This window comes from Sinohyriopsis cumingii, chromosome 6 (assembly GCF_028554795.1).
Source record: "Sinohyriopsis cumingii isolate HCF-2022 chromosome 6, ASM2855479v2, whole genome shotgun sequence".
Lineage (NCBI taxonomy): Eukaryota > Metazoa > Mollusca > Bivalvia > Unionida > Unionidae > Sinohyriopsis > Sinohyriopsis cumingii.
Window position 1 is genome coordinate 160,699,418 of NC_142966.1, and position 23,782 is coordinate 160,723,199.

Sequence of the window (23,782 nt, forward strand, 5' to 3'; positions counted from 1 at the left end):
TTTATTAATAGCTATACACATACCAGTAGAGAAAGTAATGAGGGTAATATAGACAGAGGATTACAGTTCTCTAACTCACATGAGCACGAAAGTAAATAAAGGCTAGTATTTACACTGCTTTATATAAACTGTATGAGATTGACGTTTTGTGAGCTTACTTTGTAATATTCAATTAATATAGGAACTAGTGACCTGAAAATAGATCGTGTTTTTTTCTTCAATATGTGTTATAAGCTTATTCCTTTCGCCAGGCTGCAAGAAACGAAACTATTTTTTTTTCTAGTATAATAGGTTTCTTAGATATTCGGTACCCAAACATAATACCTTAGGAGAACTACCATTACTTCGAAAATCCAGCCCTCCCAAGCTAAATATTTTAGGATCGGCCACATCCAGTTGATCTTAGTAGAATGAATGATCTCTGGTAAAAACTATAGAATTGAACCCAGATCTCCGTCGCACGGCATGGATAATAACAGTTATAGAACTCATATGTAATATTTGTGGCCAATGTCCTAAATTCTTTAGCCGATATGCGAACACAATTCAGTTGTGTGGTGTTATTTCCGATATGCAAAATAGATAACCCTTTTGATCCAGGACGAGAGTGTCTATGTTGATATATCGTCCGTCCATCTTTGAAGGAAAGCTTTGGGGTGAACTCCTTCGACGAAATATCTCGGTCTTCCTTAAGTATCACCTCAGAGCTCACACTGTATCCTGTAGATGACCTTGAGGAGATGAATTATTCAGAGTAGACAGGAATTATTAACAATATCTGATAACCGTTGAACGTTGGCCTATTCTTGGCAATTATAGCAGGTGGTTAATGAGCAATAATGATCCTTCTTGTATGAGCTGCATGCAGATGGGTACAATAAGAGGAAAGACAATCTCATATTCTGCTAATGATGTGAGGATGCATGACTTGAGAGTGGTTCAAATGGTGTCTTGTTCGATCAGGTTACTAACCATGAAACATGATATTTAAGCAAGCATCCAGTATCATCGGACAGGTGAAATACAAACTGAACAGAAGATATGATAGGTATTTGGTTTGTTTGATATGATATCTGATATGAAAATACAGTGTGGCAGCGGCCGTTGATTATATGCGATTTGTACTGTTTCTCGTCGAAGAACCGCAGGGAGTTCGATTTTCATGTTTGACTTCCCGCAGTCAAATAAAATGGTATTGTGCGTTCCACAGGGCGTATTTCATAAGATCCAGGCGTGAAGTTCCAGTAACTCTGTATTGAAATGAAACATCTGCCGTCGTGGTTACCTAAAGCAATTGATTGCATAGCTCGATTCCTATCATTGTGTTGCGATATTGACGAAGAGGATCCAATATTTCTCAGTGGAGTGATCAGGATGAGGAGTCACTTAGATCAATTTGTTTCCTGTATCTCTTTCGGAACTTGAGGTGTTTAAGAAGTGTAAAAACGTGGTCGTTCCAATCTATATAAATCGCATCGATTACCCATGTCATTGAATTGGGGATGGCCGAGACAAAAATTGGGAATTTTGCATTCTACCGTGTCACCAATGGGTTCATCATAAATCGATCCCATCGAGCATCTGTTGAGAGAAAAACGAAGTACAAAGAGACCATTCAGTGCGTATTCGATATTGCGCGACAATGAGTTCGTTAATACATCAGCAACCAACTTAGGTTATATCAGCACGGCTTTGTTGTTGATGATACAACTTTAAAAAAATCCCAAACAATAATGCATATGCAAGATTTGGTTCTGACTTGTTTTTTTAGATAAGTTACCACAGTAGAGTTCTAGGACATAAGGAGAGCTCCATTTCTATGTAGGTTCTGCAGCTACCAATGAAACGTTTAAAAACGGTTCTCATGTCGATAATATTAATATGCAAAAAACGCACCTGAGAGGGGCCACGCTCCTATGGCATCCCTAAATGGACGTACTCCAACAGTTCACTGTGTTCACATCAGCACTGGCCACGATTGCCGGAAATTGTACGTGCAGAGCCATCCTTTACGTGATTCCAAAATGGTGTTCCTGTCTTCGAGTTGCAATGTCAAATTGTGCAGATTTTGACACTTGGTCCAATAGTCAATGTTTCGGCTTCCATTTTGTCCACATAATCATTGTGTTTGGAGCCCAGGATAGCGACGTATGAATTAAACGACCGCTGCCACAGCAAGTAAAACTCAGGATGCGATGTATTTCTATAGCAGATGGATTACTCCGTATAGACAATGTGTCACTGCATTTAAACACTGTTCGATCCCGTTGGGAGGAACATTTTATTTTGAATTGAATATTGATTCAAGGTCTAGTCAAATGAATTTTTGGAATGGTATATTGTTGTTGCCAAGGAAATAGATAACGAGAAGGAGGGTAACACCTGAGATTGTCTTGCTACAAAATATTAATAACCTTTTGGTAGCCTGTTGTTTCTGTAGGCGAATCATAGAACTTGTGGAAGCCGTGCGGGTGTCAACGGAAGATCAGGGGTCTTGCAAGTCAACATTAATTGTATAGCCTTCCCAGCTGACTGTATTTAGAACCTGTTACTGCATTTAATCGTGGCCTCAAGAGCGTAAAAGAGTTGATTGAATGCAATGAGGTTGACGACCAAATGAAACATTCTGCGTTTGTACCTGAGAAAACTCTAGGCAAAGTCCATTGCAACGACTTATCAGGTCCACATGTCATCATAATAAATATTCTTCGTTTTGCAACAAAAGATCGGAGTCGTTTTCCTACCGTTAGCTGTGATAAGGGGGAATGAATGTATATCATTTAAGACAGGGAGGGTCTTTTTGCAATGCTGGCAAAAACTATCGATATCTCTTGTCGCTTCCAAGTATATCAGGAGAACTGAGGTTTTCAACGCAAGTGAATTCGGTAGGATTGTTTCCCAGTCGCATGTGTCTAGGGATTGGTCGCATTGCAAATCCCTCCATTGTAACAGAGACTGTGAGGGATGGAAATAATGAATAACTGGTGCCGTATTGAGAATGGTGTCATCCTGATCATTAAATAGGATATTATATGATTACGGTCTGGATCGTTGCTTGACTGGTGATGGTCTTTATAAAGGACAGAAGTAGTGAGCGTTAGATCCTGTTCCACCTGTTGTTAGTTTATATGTACTATTACGTACATGGCGATAGTATGCTGGGGCTCTATGTCTATGAAGTGAGGCAGTCTATGAACATGCTTCTACGTACGTCAGGTGCGATTGGGGTGGGAGAAGATGTGCTTTTAAACTCCTATTAAAATATATGCAACTTTGATCCTACTATCATGACTTTAAAAATCAGCTAATAGGTATTCAAAATGGAATACTGAGACTATGGAAGCAATTGCAAGTAGAAGCCTCGGTAGACAATACTCTCCTGATGTCGGAACTGTATGTATTGCAGGTGATGTAGAAGGAATGAGGAGGACAGGATTCCGATGGGAGCGCTCCGCCCAAGACGGCCAGGCTGAATTTTGCTCAGTATAGGTAGATCGAATGAGATCAGGGCACTTAACAGCCAGGTTTTGTCGCTTTGGATTAATTTAATAAAGCCGATGCTACCTGCGAAGTAGTTGAAGTTTAAATGTCAAGGCTGGCCGCTCTCTACGATTTTAGCACCATATGAGTTAGATTCATTTACTGCCAAGTTGTCGCTGTGTTGAGGCTAGCTTTGGGTGGCAAAGACTTGAGTGTGATTTATGAGACATTGCTTGGAACATGAGGCACCATTAGGGACATCGTATGCCGAAAGTGTCTAGGTAATATGCGAGTTACTTTTATCCGAGAGAGTGCCTTTATAAACTGGACATCATCCGCAAGAAGAACATAGCGGCACTATGAGAATTAGACTATGCCTGTATATTCTAGACCTCGTCCACATTAAATGCCCATCAGCACTATATGGGCTAGACTATTCCATTTATAAATGGCATTTTGAACTGGGTTTCTTCAGTATTGCAGAACTACTCTGGGCATCGTACCCAGGCATTTCCTAATGCACGATGCGAGTATTGGACCTCAACAAGTTCTTTTGTCTGGTGATTGATGCTGTATCATTGATTGTGCTAGTGGTTCATTACGATCAGAGTTATAGGCCGAACCCGGTTATGAAGAAACATGGTCCTCTTGGTTGGCATGACGTTGTCCATTTCCTGAGGTTGAATAGGGTACAGGATATAGATCTGATTATCCGATCCATAATTCTGATACGGAGGACTGTAGCTGGGGCTGATATTACTCCCCATCAAACTCCACAGTTAATTATATATCTTTGAACATGCATGCGAGTGGATTATGTTTCGTCCCTCAAGGTTTACTTTTGCTCCTTCCCCAACCTACATATATAATTGTTGCCTACTGACTTCCATCCATAATATGCAAGTCTATGATATATTTCAGAAATGTCAACAAGATAAATCTATAAATGTACAGTTGTTGTCATACAGTTATGGTCCATGATCTACATACGTAAGATAGATAGAGCAGACAATATATACACATACGTCTTGCTTTATAAACATAGGAGTATCCGTGCAGAGTTGCACGCTATCATAACTACCTCTAAATTAACGCACTTTACATGTACAGGTAGAGAATTACAGTGTCGCTGTTAATACAAAATATGTCCACGCTAGACAATCAATTCTAGCAACATGTTACCTGTTGGAAGGCCAATTTAGTACTGCCTATACGGGTAAAATCACTGAAACTTAGCTTATAATTAATGCGTGTACAATCCGGACGCCAATGAACTAATTCTAGAAATAGGTTATCCGTCGCTTATAGTAATGTATGAGCTGGACTTTATGGGTCAGTCAAGTATAGACAACTGACTTGTACATATCCGACCACAGCAATATTGAAAGCGTTTTAGTGTATTAATAGTAATGGTATCTGCACAAGTATGTGCCGAAGCTGCCTAAGTTTGTGAAGACAGCAAAGTGATAATATTGAATGTTAACTTTGACGTAGACGATAGAAGATTCGAAACGTAGGAAATTTAACGATGCAGTATACATCCTTTAGACGATGAAACTCTTCCAACGTGTTTTAAGGTAGAGAGCTTCCAAACTGAACGTATGTACTTTGCGAAGCCACTCTGTTTGCAGAGAGCGTGGTACTCTGGACAAGCGGAATCACTAACTGACGATCTCACAGGATTTAATGCCACTCGCGGTCTCAAGGAGAGCTTACTCTATCAACCTACCACCTTTGTGACAGATAACCTCTAGCTCTTTGGTTAAAACGTTTAAGCCTGGGAGGGTTAGAGATATTAGTAGTTCTTCCAAGGTATTTTGATTTAGTATTATATTTGAAGGAGAATCTAAGGTGATAACTGCATCACTACCTGTGGTAGTTGTTTCTACGGCAATAACAGTTGTTACACGTTTGACATAAACTGTACAAATAGATGCAAAGTTGGATGATCTGGTAATGACTGGCAAAAGAAAGATAGATTTTCAGAACAGATATATGTTCCACCAAAAGCTATATCTGATTATGGTACTCTGCAATAGTATACATCTTCTCAGTTGAGAGAACTTTTAGCATCTCAGAAATGAGGGAGGGATCGGGGCTAACTCTTTTTTCCCTTAATAGCTGAAAACGTGCCAGTATATAAAATAGTAAGAACGTACTATGCAGGTCAGGTTCTGCAAGACAAATATCCACTAAACTAATTAAAGCCGTCACTTTTTTCATTTCATGACATAAACTCCGAGATTACTGTTTTGTAATGCAACTTAGTAAAGTTTAATTTTAATGCGAATTAATGCTCGAAACAGAGAAGTTGGTAAAATTATTAGCTATTTATCAGTATGTGACACAGGAAAATACGGTTATAACTGCACTGATACGTGTGGTAATAGTTTATACGGCAATGACAATTGCACTACATCAGACGGACGCTGCAACAATGGATGTAAAGCTGGATGGCAGGGTTATGATTGCAAGAAAGGTATGGGTCATTTTGAGAACACACATAAGAACCAAGGAATGTTAGATGTCAATTTCGTACTCTGCAGTGATATAAATCATCACCGTAGAAAAAACGGTATCACGGCTCATTCATTTTTCCTTGAATAGCTGCAAATATTGTAGAAGATAAAATAGTAGTGAGAGTGTGCTTGACAGTGAGCAAGGCTCACAAAATGACACTTGTATACAAACTAATTAAAGACTTTTCTTTTTCATTTCATGGTATAAGTTTTGAGATTGCTGTTTTGTAATGTTACTTGGTAATCTTGAACTTAAATACGAAACATTGCCTTACACCGATGTGAGGTGGTTAAAATGTTTCATTCTTTTTTATCAGGATGTGACGCATGAAATTACGGATATAACTGCAACGAGACGTGTGATAAGTGTTTATATGGCAATGATAGTTGTTCTACATCAAACGGACGCTGCAACAATAGATTTAAGGCTGGTTGGCAGGGTGATTATTATAAAAATGGTATGGAACATTTTCAGGACAGACAAATGCCACCAAGCGTTAGATTTGACTATGACCCTCTGCATCTTCTCCATATAAATAACATTTAACGTCTCCAAAAAGAGGGAAGGATCACCGCCAACCGATTTTCCTTTTTTAAATATCTACAAACATAGTGGTAGATAGAACAGAAAATGCTCGACAGGTTATCAACGTTCTCCACGACACATGATCACTAAATGTTTCGTTTTTAGTTCACGATAGTAAACCTGACATTGCTGTTTTGTAATATTGCTTGGTAATGTTTACTTTTAATACAAAATATAGCATGCACAGGAGTTGGTACATTTGTATGCTTGTTTCATTCAACAGGATGTGACACAGGAAAATACAGTTATAACTGCAACGAAACGTGCGGTAATTGTTTATATGGCAATAACAGTTGCTCCCCGTCAGACGGACGATGCACCAATGGATGTAAGGCTGGATGGCAGGGTTATGATTGCAAAAATGGTATGGGTCATTTTTAGAACAGACATAAGAGCCAAGAAAAGTTAGATGTGATTATGGGAATCTGCAGTTATCACCGTAGAAAGAACTGTTTACATTTCAAGAATGAGGGAGGGAGCACGGCTTATTATTTTTTTTGTTTAATAGCTGCAAACATTGTAGAATATATCATAGATATTTGTGAGAGTGTGCTTGACAGTCAAAAAGGCTCACAAAAAGACACTTGTCCACTAAACTAATGAAAGACTTTTCTCTTTCATTTTATGGTATAATTTTTGAGATTGCTGTTTTGTAATGTTACCTGGTAATCTTGAACTTTAATACGAAACACTGTCTTACACCGATGTGAGGTTAGTAAAGGCTTTGGTTCTTTTATATTACGATGTGACGCATGAAAATTCGGTTGTAACTGCAATGAGACGTTTGGTAATTGTTTAAATGGCAATACAAGTTGCTCTACATCAGATGGACGCTGTTGCAAAAGATCGGAGGCTGGTTGACAGGTTGATTATTGTAAAAATATTATAGATCATTTTCAGAACAGACAAATGCCACCAAACGTTAGATTTGACTATGATCCTCTGCATCTTCTCCATATAAATAACATTTAACGTCTCCAAAAAGAGGGAAGTATCACGGCCAAACAATTTTCTTTTCTTTAATATCTACAAACATAGTGGTAGATAAAACAAAAAGTGCTCGACAGGTCATCAACGTTCTCCACGACACATGATCACTAAATGTTTCGTTTTTATTTCACCATATTAAACCTGATATTGCTGTTTTGTGACATTGCTTGGTAATGTTTAATTTTAATACAAAATATAACCATGCACAGGAGTTGATACATTTGTATGCTTGTTTCATTCAACAGGATGTGGCACAGGAAAATACAGTTATAACTGCAACGAAACGTGCGGTAATTGTTTATACGGCAATAACAGTTGCTCCCCATCAGACGGACTATGCACCAATGGATGTAAGGCTGGATGGCAGGGTTATGATTGCAAAAATGGTATGGGTCATTTTCAGAACAGACATAAGAGCCAAGAAAAGTTAGATGTGATTATGGTACTCTGCATTGGTATACATTATCACCGTAGAAAGAACTGTTTACATTTCAAGACTGAGGGAGGGATCACGGCTTATTAATTTTTTGTTTAATAACTGCAAACATTGTGGAATATACAATAGTTGTGAGAGTGTGCTTGACAGTCAAAAAGGCTCACAAAAAGACACTTGTCCACTAACCTAATTAAAGACTTTCTTTTTCATTTCATGGCATATGTTTTGAGATTGTTGTTTTGTAATGTTACCTGGTAATCTTGAACTTTAATACGAAACATTGCCTTACACCGATGTGAGGTGCTTAAAATGTTTCGTTCTTTCTTATCTCGATGTGACGCATAAAAATTCGGTTGTAACTGCAATGAGACGTTTGGTAATTGTTATTATGGCAATAACACTTACTCTACATCAGACGGACGTTGCAACAAAAGATTGGAGGCTGGTTGGCAGGGTGATTATTGTAAAAATATTATGGATCATTTTCAGGACAGACAAATGCCACCAAACGTTAGATGTGACTATGATCCTCTGCATCTTCTCCATATAAATAACATTAACGTTTCCAAAAAGAGGGAAGGATCACGGCCAACCGATTTTGTTACTTTAATTTATACAAACATGGTGGTAGATAAAACAGTTAGAACGTGCTCGACAGGTCATCCAAGTTCTCCACGACACAGTTTAATTTTTATTTCACGATATTAAACCTGATATTGCTGTTTTGTAATGTTGCTTGGTAATGTTTTATTTTAATGCAAAACGTTGCCATGCACAGATGTTGATACATTTGCATTCTTCTTTCATTCAACAGGATGTGAAGCAGGACAATATGGCATTGACTGCAACGAAACGTGCGGTAATTGTTTATACGGCAATAACAGTTGCTCCACATCAGACGGACGATGTGCCAAAGGATGTAAACCTGGATGGCAGGGTGATGATTGTAAAATTGGTATGATACATCTTCTGAGGAAATGCATATTCATCAAATGCTTCACGTGATACTGGTACACAGCAGTACTTCACATATCCCTCGTAGAAAGAATTTTAGCGTCACAAGAATCAGGACTAAACTTTTGTTATTTTTGTTAATAGCTGCAAACATGTCAGTAAATATAATAGTTAAGACCAGCTAGATATGGCGCGAAAGCTTTTGAATATGCATGAAGATTAAAACGAATAAATAGTAAAATGAAATAATAGTGAAAACTTTAGTGCCGTATGTTACAACTAATCTAGTCAAAATATATTTATAAAGTCGCATATGTAATGGAATATGCAGTAAATTTAGGCATTTATATAAATAACTAACACATATTGATTTATTAAAGTTTCATTTGCAAATGATGTACAAAAAAAATAATAGATAAAACAATGATCAGTGAGAAATTATTTCCAGAACTGTCGTTAATACATGTAAATAACAAGTGATACGACCATCAATCTGAAAAAATTCTGCTTGAGCGGAATGTAGTTCTTAAACTTTTTTTGTACTAAAACACAGACAAATGGACAAGTTTGATAGACGTGAACCTCACAGTGTAAAGGTGTGCGAGTCCGGACCATACTTGTTTATCATAACTGGAACTAAAGGTACATGGGGTCAAATGGTACTGATGATAAATGATAAGCGATATCGTGATCTTAATTTTACACCACCATTATCCCGAATTAACAAGCCTAATCATGATGATTTTGCTTTATTGCGCAGAAGCAATACCAGCATCGTTAGTTTGCGGAGACGAGATTTAGTTCGAACCACTCAACATCTATCCTCTTGGGTACCTAACCGTCGTTGTTGCTTGTGTTTAAGATTAGATTGTATCATTATTATATAATTAGTGGAAACTGACCGCGGTGATGAGTAGTATTGTTGTGATCGTTTTTGGTCTAGCTGGATCTCTTTGGCTCCCCCCACCCATGATTCACCACATGCCTGATTTTTGCGTTTACTACACATGCATGAGTCGCATGGTTAGCATGTGGGTAAAGTGAGTCATGAGACAGAAGCAAAAACGATTTGCAGTGACCCATGGGGGCCAGTAAAGCGTTTTTGGTTAGTTGGTATATACTGCCTATTTATGACTATGAGGAACATAGTTACATTCCCCATGTTACTTTAAGCCAAGATAAAGAAAATGTCAACATAAATAGTGGTTTGTATTGTGGTGTATTTCAAATCTTGAGAATATTTACAATTAACAAATCAATCACTCGCGTAGATATACGTTTCATATTGATTATGTTTCCTTATTTCAGGTTTTAAAAAGGTCGAGGCAACAGCTGTGGATGTTGGTCTGGTTGGAGGATCTGCCGGCGCTACCATTGCCGTTGTTGCTTTAATTGTCGCCATCATTATAATTATTGTTGTCAAAAGGTGAGGGTTAGTGGTTTAACCGCATTGAACAGTACTCAAGATCAAAATAATATTGAAAATATTTGTTTGTTTTTTGTTGCATTTCTTCATTTTGAAGATAAAGATTGTTACATTTAGAAACTGTGTAATTCTGAGATAACACACACACACGCGCGTATATATATATATATATATATATATATATATATATATATATATATATATATATATATATATATATATTTTCTTGCAACCAACTCCAGTGTAATAGCTTTCTATGTCAATATTGATAATTACCTTTACTTTTTTCTAATGAAATTTTCTTTGCAAGTGAAACATTTTGCAGACATATTACGCTTGGAATCCGAGACCTGAAGTATTACCAATCGATGATTATCATGCGTTTGCAATATTTATTCACCAAAAGAAATGTAAAAGTTGAATTTTTTGTTCTGAATTAAGCAGTTTCATTGCATTTTGCAGGAGGAGCAAAACTCCACTTTCATATGTACCAACGGAGAATGATTTGTCTAATAAGCACGATGATGTCGTTGTTTACGAGAATCCATCATTCGTCAATACAAGTTAGTACTTGATTTCCTAAATATCGATGAAAATAGTGTCTTTACAATTGTAATTGTTTAAGTCAAATTTATTGTCATTAATGGATAGAATGAAATAATATGAAAGCGAATATATTATGGCAAGAAGGGACAATTAAACTAAATGTGTGTCATTCTAAGACACAAGTTTTCCGAAATACGTTACAGCATAAAACGTCAGGATTCAAATAGCAGAAGCATTACCTTGGGCATCAATTCCCAAATGTTGTCTTCGAGAATAGCATTCTATGTCTGATGTGCTGTTTTGGGTTTGATTTTTTTAACCAATGTCGCAGAAATGGGCAAGGAGTATATAGCGTATTGTCCAGTCGTCTTAATTCAAATATATGACGTCAACGTTTGATAAATGTTTTTCCACATGCATGTATCGTTTTTGCTTGTGTGAGTTATGGTCAGACTTTGCAAAATACTCAGAATTCTGAAGGGTCTGGGAAGTAAAGAGACTTTATGTTGTGGCAAGATTAAAAATAATCCGCTTTATTACGTACGTATTGTGAGTGGTCACATCCGTTCGTCCCTGTAGCCGTGCAAACTAGTGTCTATACGTCCTTCTGCCCATACGTCAATTCTCCTAGCAACATTTACCCTATCCACATCGATTTATTTGAAATTAGTATGCAAATTTAGATTATTGGACCGAGATAACTTTTGCAATTTTAACTACTATAATCTATACTAGAATTGTATTGGAGCACTTATAGTTTATTTGACACAAAAACTAGTTTCAGGTCCCTGAGCTGCACTAAACACTATTATTAAGAACAACTTATGTGTTTGAATAGTACTATTGCTTTTAATGATAATATGCTCTTCAGACGACGATAACATAAATAACTATTACATTAAATGTCGGAACAATTCTTGTTGTCAGCGACGATGTAGTGATAGAATGTTTCAGGTATGATTATGTCTTTAGGTTTTGGTTCAACGCTCAGACAGCCAACAAGGAATATGATCAATACCATTTATAAATAATATATACTGCATATGTATGTACAATGCACTACATATTGTTTTCTGGTCTAAACAGTTCACGGGTAAACAGCTTACGAGTAAATTTGCTTTAAATTCAGGCCTATAATTTTACCCAAACATTACAACATATGAAGTTTGTAAAATCAATGTTTCAGCATAGACTCTGGTTTGAACCGACAGAGAGACTGAAACTTGTTTTAGAGTCAATAGTTGCAGACGATATAATTTTGATAATGTAATAATGGTTCCCCCTTATTTAAATATAATTCGAACATTCAAGAAAAAAGATCTTGCCAAATCTTAATTCAACAAATGCAATAATTGTGGCTTCAATTGAAACAGAATTAGGTAGTATCAATAACGCGAAAATTTGCATTGTATCGCTCACTAGCACGTCATGTGTAAAACTGAAAAGGCATCCAAGTAAATAAATATATCTCGTTGAGTGAATAACACAAAGGTGTTGGGTGACAAAGAACAATTACCAAGCGTTTATAATTATCAGCTTTGGTAAATGTAGATTTTCCATGTGTTGAACAGTGGTAAAATTTTTATATAACTGCCCTCGGTGAAGAAATATGTAGATCGTAAATATGGCATTTCGCAAAACAAAATATGATTGGAGTCAAAATTTAACTTATGAAAAGCACACAAAAGAAGTTAAATATATACTGAAATCTGTGTATTTATTCACGTCAGTTGTACATGATTTCCTTTCAATTACCTTTTGCCCTTTAACCCGATTGTTGATAACGCTTATCTCAGTGCCCTAATCGAAAATAGTATGTAGGTCACCTTTGCATTAATTCATCCTTTTATTGTTTTATATATGTGTTGGCATTTATCCATTGAAACTTTAAAACAAATGTACATTATCTCGTGATAAGGACATTGCTAGGTTTATGTTAAACGTTTGAATTCGTAAATACCTGCACGCACGACATGATGATTAGATTAAGTACAATTTTGTTTGAGATAGTATTTATACTGTTTAAAATCATTCCTATTGGTGTTGTGCTGTGTTAACTGTTTTATAGCCTGTGCATATTGATGATTTACGCATCAGTTTAAATCAACTGACGTGGTGAACATTTGTAACTAAAAAGAAAAAGAGCACTAATTTATAATACATACCGTGGGTCTCTGTGATATTTTTGATTTTATACATTATACGGGTGGTGTCGACATTTTCTCATATCGACATACAAAATTTTATTCTTCCTTTTTAAAAAATGACTCCAAAAGTATGATTTGTCCTGCACTTTTATTTGGCATTCTTCAGAATTAAGAGAAAACCAGTGTTTGGCATAATGCTTTAAAAACGCGAAATGATGTGTCGGAGATTGCTGGGTTCCATACTCTGGTGTTTATGCTTGAATGTATGTGGGTATGGGGATCATGATGCACCTCCATTTTGCATTTGGCTTAGATAATATGGATTCTTCCTTGTAAACTGAACTGAATATACTCTTATTGAGGTGAACAATCAAACTATCCGATATGATAATAATGGTATGGCATCTTAAATACAGCCCAAATAAGGATGTAATGGGGTGAAAATTCGATGTTGAGATAGAAAGTTAAAATGGGCTGAGAATTATGAAATCGTTAAAATCTAGCATTGTTTTTCTTTTTTCTTTATACGTTAAGACAATGGGATGATGTCTGTCACAGAAGCAAGAAATGAAGCTGGCGCAAATACACGCATGGCAACACAAAAAGAGGAGAAAACAAAGATCAAGATAAAAAGTGAAGATAGTGAAACATACTACAATGTAGGAAATGCATTGCAAAAAGGGACGATACCATTGTCAAGATTTTGGGATTACGTTCAGGAGAAATTTCTGGATGATAAATATTTTTCAGAAGAGTTTGAGGTAGGATTTACCAATGAGTGATCAACCCACCTCAGTATCTTCAATCGTTTAAAGGCTGGTATCATTTTAAACGAACATGTAATTGAGTTGTTTAAAAAGGTACATGCTATTAAGTGTGCATCGAGAGAGTTGATGTTATGAATTGGATACAACTAGGTTTTGCAGCTGACTAAAACATCAATTAGCATAAGACTTTGGTGCCCAATAGTGAGAACACTAATATTGCAAGTTAATGCTTTGATTTTGTCTACGGACGTGTGGGCATACATATGTTTGTAATTAATGTCCAAGAAATGGCACATTACATTCCTTATCCTTTGTCTATCAAGTTCCATTCTTCTCTAAAGCCTGTACAAATTTGACACGCCCGTAATGGTCGAAAACTGAAAAATTCATTTCATCATCCTCTTTGTTGATGTTTAGAATATCTAAGAACACATACTAGTTTTATACTTGGACCATTCTAAATATGAAACGTGGTACTTTTGTATATTGAAGCATGCATTGATATAAACTATTCCATAATTTCTAGTTTATATAATTGTTATCATAGAAATGTATTAAACATGGTTGTTTATCTAGACATTGCCGACCGGCCCACAGCTTCCAATCACTGTTGCTCTTCAACCCGAAAACAGGAGTAAAAACAGATACAAACAGCTATATCCATGTAAGTACATATTGTATCTTGGCATAACATTTTTCAGACTAATACAAATATGCCATTCTCCGAATTATAATACACGAAAGATATTTTCTGCAATCGTTATCCTGCTATTAACACATTCATTTTTCGTAATATTTGCGGCACTTTCATCATTCAAACGTTATTTGGTTTTCTTGTATAATAATGCAATGGAGTAAGACCAGAAGTTAATCCTACTTACCTATGCACATCTTTAGAATGCTTGCATCTACATCGAGCTCCACAAAGTATGCATTGCCATAAGTAGAGTATATTTAAATAGCATATCCAAAAGAAAGCAAATAGTCTTTGTAAATTAATAACACACATACTAGAGGGTGTGGTGTTCACTAAAGGAGGCCCTTGATAGTCAATTACTCATGATAAATATAAATACAAAGGATATAATATAAAGCAAATGTAACATTTAAACCAAGCTTTTGAGTTAAGAAATCTAAGGAAATGATTCGGATGAATAAGTTTAGTTTATGGAATACACTTTACAAATACATGACCACCGCATTAGCTAAGTATTAGAAACAATTGTTTCATATTATCGGACTGTGTTAACTGAAAGGTATTTTTATTTAACAAACCAAAACACACGATAGATAATACCATGCATGCTTATTATTGTAAAACTGGAGACCATGACAGTTGATAATGCCATCATCTTCACTTCACTCAGTTTGCAGAATCCAACATGCGAGGTAAAACTATCGGTATATCATTTTGCATGAGTCTATACCAGTCAAGGACGACACAATATTTTGATAACGGAAGAAAATAATGTAACTGAGATTTACATCAATATTAAATTCAAAATTCATATAGACCTAGATATGATTAGAAAAAAATTGAAAATAAATTATAATGAATTAAGCTTAAAATCAATCTGCAAGAAACATACTACTTTCTTATAATCATCTAAAGCATATCGTTTGAACTCTTAGTTATTGGTAATATTAATATTTTATTTATCTAAACATAGCAAAAAGACAAAGTAGATGCAAAATTGTGTAAAAACAACAAATCAGCGAATTTCACAGTTTAAATAGTTTTCTTTCCGAATCTTAACGAGGCATATGTAGCATGAATTATTGTAATTAAACACTGTCATTTTATTACCGTGTGAATTCCCTTATCTAGCAAATTGTAACATAATTTCGTTGGAAAAAATGAGATCTAAAGAATGCCAAAGAAATATTTGTGTTTTTTTTTTATGGCTTCAGATGACATAAACCGAGTCCTACTTGATCCAATGAGTAACGCTGACAGTGACTACATCAATGCATCTTTTGTCGACGTGAGTTTATTCCACCATCGCAACAAAAACACTTTAGGCAATTGAAGCTGACACATTGTTATATTGCATTAACTGTTGTAATAATCTACTGCTCCAGAAAGGAAACTGACGTGGTTCTGTATGTTTTATAATATAGTGCTACTTGAACAGGCACAAAACTAATGAAATTTATATTACACCCATAATACCATCGTCACTTTTTATTTATTTGCTTGTAACAATTAATGCCACATTATATCCTTTTAACAGATTTTGTTTTAATTTTTGTAAACTTGATATTGAAATCCATAATGGCAGAATATCTTTATAAATTGTTTTGATCAATATATTATGTGTGTGGGAGATATTAATCTCAACACAAATGCAACAAAACATTATCTATCAAAGTCCATCCCCAATTTCCTTCACCTTTATTCTCATTTCTATATTTACGTACTATATATATTACTACAATCGTTTCTGCCACTTCTTATCCTTCATGTATTACGCCTACTAACAATGTATTATAATATTATTTCGTGATTATTATTATTATTATTATTATTATTATTATTATTACAGGGTTATTCTGGTCAAAGGATGTACATTGCTTCGCAAGGTATACAATTCAACTATAACTTCTGTATATTCTTGAAATGCAATTTTTCGATTTAAAGGTCAATATTTGTAGATCATTTCCCACTCATTTTAACATAGATATTCATGACATAAGGTCTTTTATTCATGTTGCTTTCTGCATTATGTTGATATAACTTAATTTTATAAAAATATAAATGTATATGTTTTGAATGAGTCTTTCTCTCTAAAATTTCAAAGAAGAGTGACCAGTTCGGGGGGGGGGGGGGGGGGGGCAAACACCAGTATTATAAATGGTTTTATCAGTAACGACATTTTGTCTTTGCGATAGTCATTATATTATAAATATAATTCTTAAATTACTTTTCATTACTGATAATTCTAATGCTTATATATATTTTATCTAAGGTACAACCAAAGATAATATAGATGATTTCTGGAGGATGATTTGGCAATATGACGTGGAAAAGATAGTCATGCTCACGGGACTTGTGGAAGGTGGAAGTGTACGTACACTGAAATGTATAGCAATTCATATTTAATTATTTGATTTAAATTGTCCTGGACAATTGTAAACTATTATCCAAAGTAATAGTGCTCTGCCATTGTAATCATTTACCTTCAACGTGATTTTCTTTCTTTCATAGACCTTGTTGTCGATGTACCTTGCAATTAGTTTTTTCGTTTTCATCTTGTCCATTATTTTATTTTCAAACATTTAGTTTCTGCAACATACTATCATTGTAACAATTTGTTTTTCACTTAAAATAACATTATATTATAAATACAGTATTGGCTTTGTTTATAACAATGATTATCGAATCTGCCTTTCTTTGGAGCTTCGTTATTCTGCTATTAAGTGAGATAGAAACAAGAATTAACATTAATAATGACTCAGTTATCTGTCACCTTTTGTACAATTGTTCTAGCACAAGTGTGAATTGTATTGGCCGGTGGGAGAGGGGCAAAGTAGTTTATTTGGCAGAGTTGCTGTACGATTGATTAATACGGATTTGTTTGCTGACTACGACATGCGTACCTTGGAAATGACTGTGGTATGTATAGATATATTTTCGGATATACTATACAATTTAGATCAGAAGATCATCGTGCAAGGTGACTAAAATGGCATATTTACTGTTTACTCGTAGTCATGATGATATTAAACATATTGAACATTGTTCTAGTCAATTTACAAAGATACAATATTTCAAAAATATGATGCACATTCTTTTCTCTAGAAATATTGTAACGATGGCTATGAAACAAACTTTCTACTTTCTTCATATTCACTGAAATCTTGGAGATTAGTCTTGCATTGTATTAATGGAATAGGTTAATTGTTCGTCCTAAGACTTTAATTAAATGTTAAAACATGAAGTATTTTAAGAAATTTAGATAAGCATGTTTGAAAGAAAATTTTGAAGATAAAAGTGCAAAATGGTATATAACAAATTGGGGTGGCGCTGCGAGTTTCGAACTCGGGACCGCTTGTTTGGCAAGCGGAACACGGAAAGAAAAAACGCACATGTTCCCGTTTATGTATAAGATATGAATGATTTTGTGATCTTGTCAATATATCACTTTTCAGGGCAACCGGTCAAAACGCTTGACTCAATTCCACTACACGGCGTGGCCAGACAAAGGTGTACCGAAGGCTGCTTCTTCTATTGTTCAGTTCTGGAACAGTGTCAACAGAATATCTACAAATAGACCGATAGTTGTCCATTGCAGGTTCAAAGCCATAGTGTGTCTCTGTGTCTGTGTGTGCTATTTTTATTGGGGGTTTTATGTCCCAATAGGGTTCCTAACAAAAATTCTTCGAATGTTGACCCTAATGCAATTACTTTTAAGAATCTTCTGTTACCTGGACTAATCAGGTACTTTCAACAATGGATTTCTTGTAATATATATATATATATATATATATATATATATATATATATATATATATATATATATATATATATATATAATGTTTGGAATATGGTTTGTTCTTAACGGTTTGCCGTATTATTGTGTACTCCATTCTTCCTTAATATCATGATGTCATAATGGTGTAATTTTATATTTTTATATGTTTCAGTCTCAAAATCGATGTACTAACTACTTTCCATGCCAGAATATGTGCTACGTCTTTAAAATATGCATTGCTTGTTAGCAGTAATTTGCTTGGAGTCGTGTAGAAACTATTCATAATTGAACAGTTTATGTTTTCGTCTTCACCTTCATTAGAACAGTGCGACATAATTTTGACACTCATTCACTGTGATAAAACATGACAGAATAGCTCACCGGAAACGGAACTTTTTAATTAATTTGTCCATAGTCAAGTTCATTTACTTTATCGTTCATTTAGTGCAGGAATCGGTCGAACTGGAACATATATAGCACTGGACTACCTGGCAAACCAGGCGAAGGTGGAAGGACATGTGAATGTGTTAGCATGCGTATCGAACCTGCGACGTCAAAGAGTGAACTTAGTGCAAACAAAGGTCATAATGCCCATATTTTTATATATACTCTTAAGACAACATGAAAGTCTGATCACAAAGAAAAAATATGTATCTCAATATAATGTATGAATAAACATGAGATAATTTTGTCAGCCATATAAATTATACATATTCGCAAATTTAGTATGATGACCACCTCAAACGTATTTTGGTAAATGCGATAAACATTTCCTAACATACAGCACTTGCAAATGTTAATCAAGCATGGTTTGCAGATTACTAATTTCCATTGGAGGTGGGGGTGGCATGAAACATGTTTTGCTGAATATTATATATCGATTAAGGTGTCCGTATATGAAAGTGACAAGTGTAATTCGTGTAATATTGTTTTGATTGTAGGAACAGTATATTTTTCTTCATGAGACACTAGTGGAAGCCTTGATGTTGTCAGGAACGGCGACGTCCTCTGAAAACTTTCAAAAATTGTACAATGAGCTTTTGAAAGTTGATAGTGAAAGTGGAAAGATCTTACTACAGCTTGAATATGAGGTTGCGTACTCACCTTGTCTGTTTTATTTATGCATTATTTAGTTTCCTTGTATTTGACTTCTTTCCATTACGTTCTTATGTTCATGAACATTTAATATCCCACCACCTACTACTAAAAACAGATAGTTTAAATGTTTATATTGAATACAATTATGTATTTTAATGACGCTTTTCTGCTTCATTCTAATTACTGATACTGAAAGTTGATAAAGAAAAGGTGCTGTTTTATTTAACTATTTAGTTTTTACATACCTAAACTTGTAATCCTGACTTTTCACTACCAATCATGCGTGTGATTTATTTTGTATTCTGAATATTCGCTGGCTATATATTCGCATTATTTACATTTGTGTCCCTGGAATTTGGTATCGCTTCGAAAAGGGGGTCTTCAGATGCAGACTAGAATGTAAACCATAATTTCATAATAAATGTTTCGGCAACTTACTCAGACGCATTCAGGAAATTAACATATTTCAAGAAGCCATTTTTCATCAAATACCTCTGACTAATCACAAGCTTCACTGTATACAACTAGTATAACTTACAACCGCACGAAGGACAACTACATTACAGTTAGAATATTATTTAATTGATCATACAACTAATTTTCCAGAGGTTGCAAAATGAAGTCTTGAGCCACGAGAACGTGTACGCTACCATCAAAACGGAGGATAACGATGGAGACGAATGCGATTCGAAACAAGATGAGTTCAGTGCTGCCAAAAAGTCTGAAAATAGAGCTAAGAACAGACATAAGAATATATTGCCAGGTAAATAGTATATATCACCAAAATTAGATGACATTACCTAAAATTACTATAATATTTGCTGAATACCCCAAATGATAGGACTGGTTGACCTTGTGTCAGGATAATGTGACTGGGTGGGACATGATACTACATGTCTGAGGCATGATGTCTCTGTGCTAGACATCACTAGAAACTGCCACATTGAAGACATCGTAGCCATATGATATAAAAATTTAAAAATAAGCTAAAAATCCAAATCACACACACACACACACCATTGTAAATGTAACCTGGAATTAAAATAAGAAAACACCGAGTGCTTCTCCAGTTTCCATAAAGAAACCGAATATATGAAACCCAAATAAAACATCAAGGTACACTTATAAATATACTTCACTTACAGTTGGCATCTTGAGTGAAAAAACAATTCAAATGATCCGAGGGCATTATAACATACAGACATTGTCGTACAACGTATGTGGATGGATATAATTAGCAAAGAATAGAAACAAAAACGAAATTCTACAGTACTGATTACTAATGACGATCTAGCTATCTATGACTGTCTTGCAATTTTCTAAACATCAATTTGCTGCACAAATCTTGTTGATTTTACAAATTCCCTTCCAAATCCTTTATAAAAGTCCATCATGTAATAAGCATCAGAGAACTGGAATTAAATTAAGACTATTATATATTAATATTACGACAATCTAACAAACGTTTAATATTTATTTTTCAGCTGACAGACACAGGGTGTATCTCAGTACATTAGTTTCGGGCAGAAATGACTACATCAATGCTGTTATAGTACCAGTGGGTATATTATTTGGTGACCTGAGCATAACACATTTACCAAACTCTGATTTACAAATGTTAGGTCAAACTCTCAATATTTGACATTATTATTCATTCATTTATAATTATTAATAGTTTTCTATATTTCAACTTAAATATATAACATTGAATATGTTTGTCTTCTACAATGATCTAATGAAACTCTCGTATAATATGCATTTTTAAACGCTAAATCATAAACATGTATGATTCAGTGTATGTTTAGACGTTAGCAAACATCTATCAACATTTCAGAATTACCGACAGAAAATGGGATTTATTTTGACGCAGATGCCTCTAACAGACACCGTCATCGACTTCTGGAGAATGATCAATGATTTCGAAATCAGAACGATCATCATGTTTAACTCGGAGAGCTCAAAAACACGTGACGTATGTTGACCTAATTACCTAAACGTTTCACCTAATGAGTACAAAGACTAATACTTTATGAGATTACTAAAGAAACTAGACGTTATGCATTTTGCTGTTAGCAACTTATTGTTCGGCATTTCACTGTGCAAGAATCCGGGGTAGTTTTAAGTAAATGGCAAATTTGTTAAACTTGCATAATAAGTTTAATTTACAGAACAAGGTTCTAGTTCTGATATTTTTTTAAAAAAAATGCATGATTATAGAGACTTGAAACTGTTAAACATATCGTTTTGAATTTTGTCAGGTTTACAGGCAATTAACCGTTTTGGCAAAGTCATCAGCTCCGATGCTCGATTATCTCCTGGTTATCTTATCACGGCTTTCTTTGGGCAACCAACAAAAGCACCGCGCATACATCTAGCTACTTTCATGTATCCTGAAACAGGCCGAAATGTTTACACGAAACTAACTTCAGTTACAAACACAAGTCTCAGTAGTATGCCCATCACTTCTGTTGACTGTAATCAATACAAGACGTTGCCCCACCTACGCTGCCAATTGTGTTCAAAGAAAACAACACAGTATTTTAGAACTTCTAAGAGGCTCTGGGTATTATCTAAATTAAACAATAAATCTAATAAAATAATAAAAAGCTATTGTCTTAAATCGTTTCGGGTACAAAAGATTATAAATAACAAAGTTGGAAGTTATTACATTTTAAATTATTTAATTTCTTCGATGTTTTTAAATACATTTTTCATATTAAGTTCATCAGGTGTTTAACTTATTCTAAATTATGGATAACACGTTCGACGTGAATAAATGCAATTGCAATATAACATATATCATGCTTGGTACTTTATTTTCCCAGCTCTCCGTAAAGGCAATCTTCCTGGGAAAGCTGGACCGTTGAAATGGTCATCCACGACATATGTCAAAACCTTTAAAATAATCTGAAACTCTCCAAGTATTGTTATTTGCGCAATATATGTTTAATCCTTATGAATAATTCAGTAATTAGTTATACCAGATATATCACTTCTTATTTTGATTTTACAGTTCCGATACTATTACGTTGTGTCATCATGCTAACCAGTTTGTTAAGCTCCACCTCCCTTTTCTGTCCTTTTTTAGTGTGCGTGATGGGGACGGGGGTGTGTGAGTTTTAAATTTTTACTTAGTCTATGGATAACAGTGTACAGAGAAATCAATACATTTTCTAAGCCTCTTTATAGTTTTCAGTATTTCCCAAGTTTAGCTCTTTATGGTGTAGAGCGTATCCTATTGAAGCAGGACGTGGCTTTGAATTTTATTTCATATCACGCAATAAAACGGCTGGGAATAATTATAAATCATCGCAATCTTTCTGAACCTCAGTCGTTTATTTCTAACGTTCTTTTCGCTTTCTCGTTTGACGTATCATTTTACTGTTGGGGCTTCATGAGTACTGAATCCAGATTGAGACAAGAGCTTTTTTTCAGATTGGAATCTACTGGCCTGAAGATGGAGAAGTGCGATTTGGACAGTTCTCGATAAGACTGGTAAAGCAAGAAAGACGCAAGAATTATCTGGAACGTACACTATCTTTCTCAGTTATTGGAGTAAGTTTAATATAATGCTTTGTATGAGCTAGTTGTACACTGATTATTAATACAATGAAGGTTGTTATGTATAAACGATGCTTTCAGATGATGTATTTGGTTGATATGTTAATGTTTTATTAAAATTCATCAAAAGGACATATTATGTGCCCTCACACCAGCTCTCTGTATCCATGTATCTCGCTTACCAATTCTCTCTCTCTCTCTCTCTCTCTCTCTCTCTCTCTCTCTCTCTCTCTCTCTCAGCCTCTTGATAGTATCATGCAATTTGTATCTATGCGTCGCTTTTTACACAATTATTTTGAAAATTCTGATTAGATTATAATATTAACCTGGTCTTCTATAACTAACATCCTAATAAATCTATGACACCCTATGGCACAATGACTATTGAAAAGGTTCTAAAATTGTAAACAACACTAAAATTGTTTATTTATATTTTTGAGGATGAGGCTACAAGATCCATAAAACAGTTTCAATTTACGAAGTGGACCGTCACAGCAGATATACCCGAAAACACTGAATCGTTTCTACAACTTGTTGATGCTGTTGACAAATGGCAAAAGGAAAGTGAAGCAAAACCTGTCGTTGTCCACTGCATGTATGTCCTCGGTTTATAAGTCTCGATGATTATGTGAATATAGCTATCTCATCAATTTCAAAATTATCGAAATGGGTAATCTGTCTGTCTCTTTAGCTATCTACATTTCGATTATTGAATATTTGATACGAGGTAATGTCTCACTTTATTCATTATTTCCAGTAAATAAATAAGTTTCTTTTTACCACGTTTTCCTGACATA

At 35.0% G+C, this 23,782-nt stretch overlaps 2 protein-coding genes across 6 annotated transcripts in view; both read left to right on the forward strand.

Moving 5' to 3' along the window:
- The window catches only part of LOC149798401 (receptor-type tyrosine-protein phosphatase alpha-like), a 611,129-nt gene that overhangs the window by 202,574 nt on the left and 384,773 nt on the right, over positions 1–23,782 (forward strand). The window lies entirely within an intron of this gene.
- The window catches only part of LOC149798403 (receptor-type tyrosine-protein phosphatase epsilon-like), a 62,361-nt gene that overhangs the window by 35,012 nt on the left and 3,567 nt on the right, over positions 1–23,782 (forward strand). Inside the window, exons 6-23 of one of the 2 annotated variants that reach the window (XM_089960593.1) lie at positions 7,821–7,961; positions 8,826–8,966; positions 10,274–10,391; positions 10,854–10,954; positions 13,619–13,845; positions 14,428–14,515; positions 15,763–15,836; positions 16,398–16,434; positions 16,821–16,918; positions 17,342–17,467; positions 18,004–18,146; positions 18,772–18,907; positions 19,268–19,417; positions 20,031–20,187; positions 20,909–20,982; positions 21,259–21,396; positions 22,860–22,919; positions 23,426–23,580. In XM_089960593.1, the coding sequence (XP_089816719.1) occupies positions 7,821–7,961; positions 8,826–8,966; positions 10,274–10,391; positions 10,854–10,954; positions 13,619–13,845; positions 14,428–14,515; positions 15,763–15,836; positions 16,398–16,434; positions 16,821–16,918; positions 17,342–17,467; positions 18,004–18,146; positions 18,772–18,907; positions 19,268–19,417; positions 20,031–20,187; positions 20,909–20,982; positions 21,259–21,396; positions 22,860–22,919; positions 23,426–23,580 (2,164 nt within the window). Of the gene's footprint in view, positions 1–7,820; positions 7,962–8,825; positions 8,967–10,273; positions 10,392–10,853; positions 10,955–13,618; positions 13,846–14,427; positions 14,516–15,762; positions 15,837–16,397; positions 16,435–16,820; positions 16,919–17,341; positions 17,468–18,003; positions 18,147–18,771; positions 18,908–19,267; positions 19,418–20,030; positions 20,188–20,908; positions 20,983–21,258; positions 21,397–22,859; positions 22,980–23,425; positions 23,581–23,782 lie in introns of both variants that reach the window. The other variant, XM_089960592.1, reaches the window with a different exon arrangement.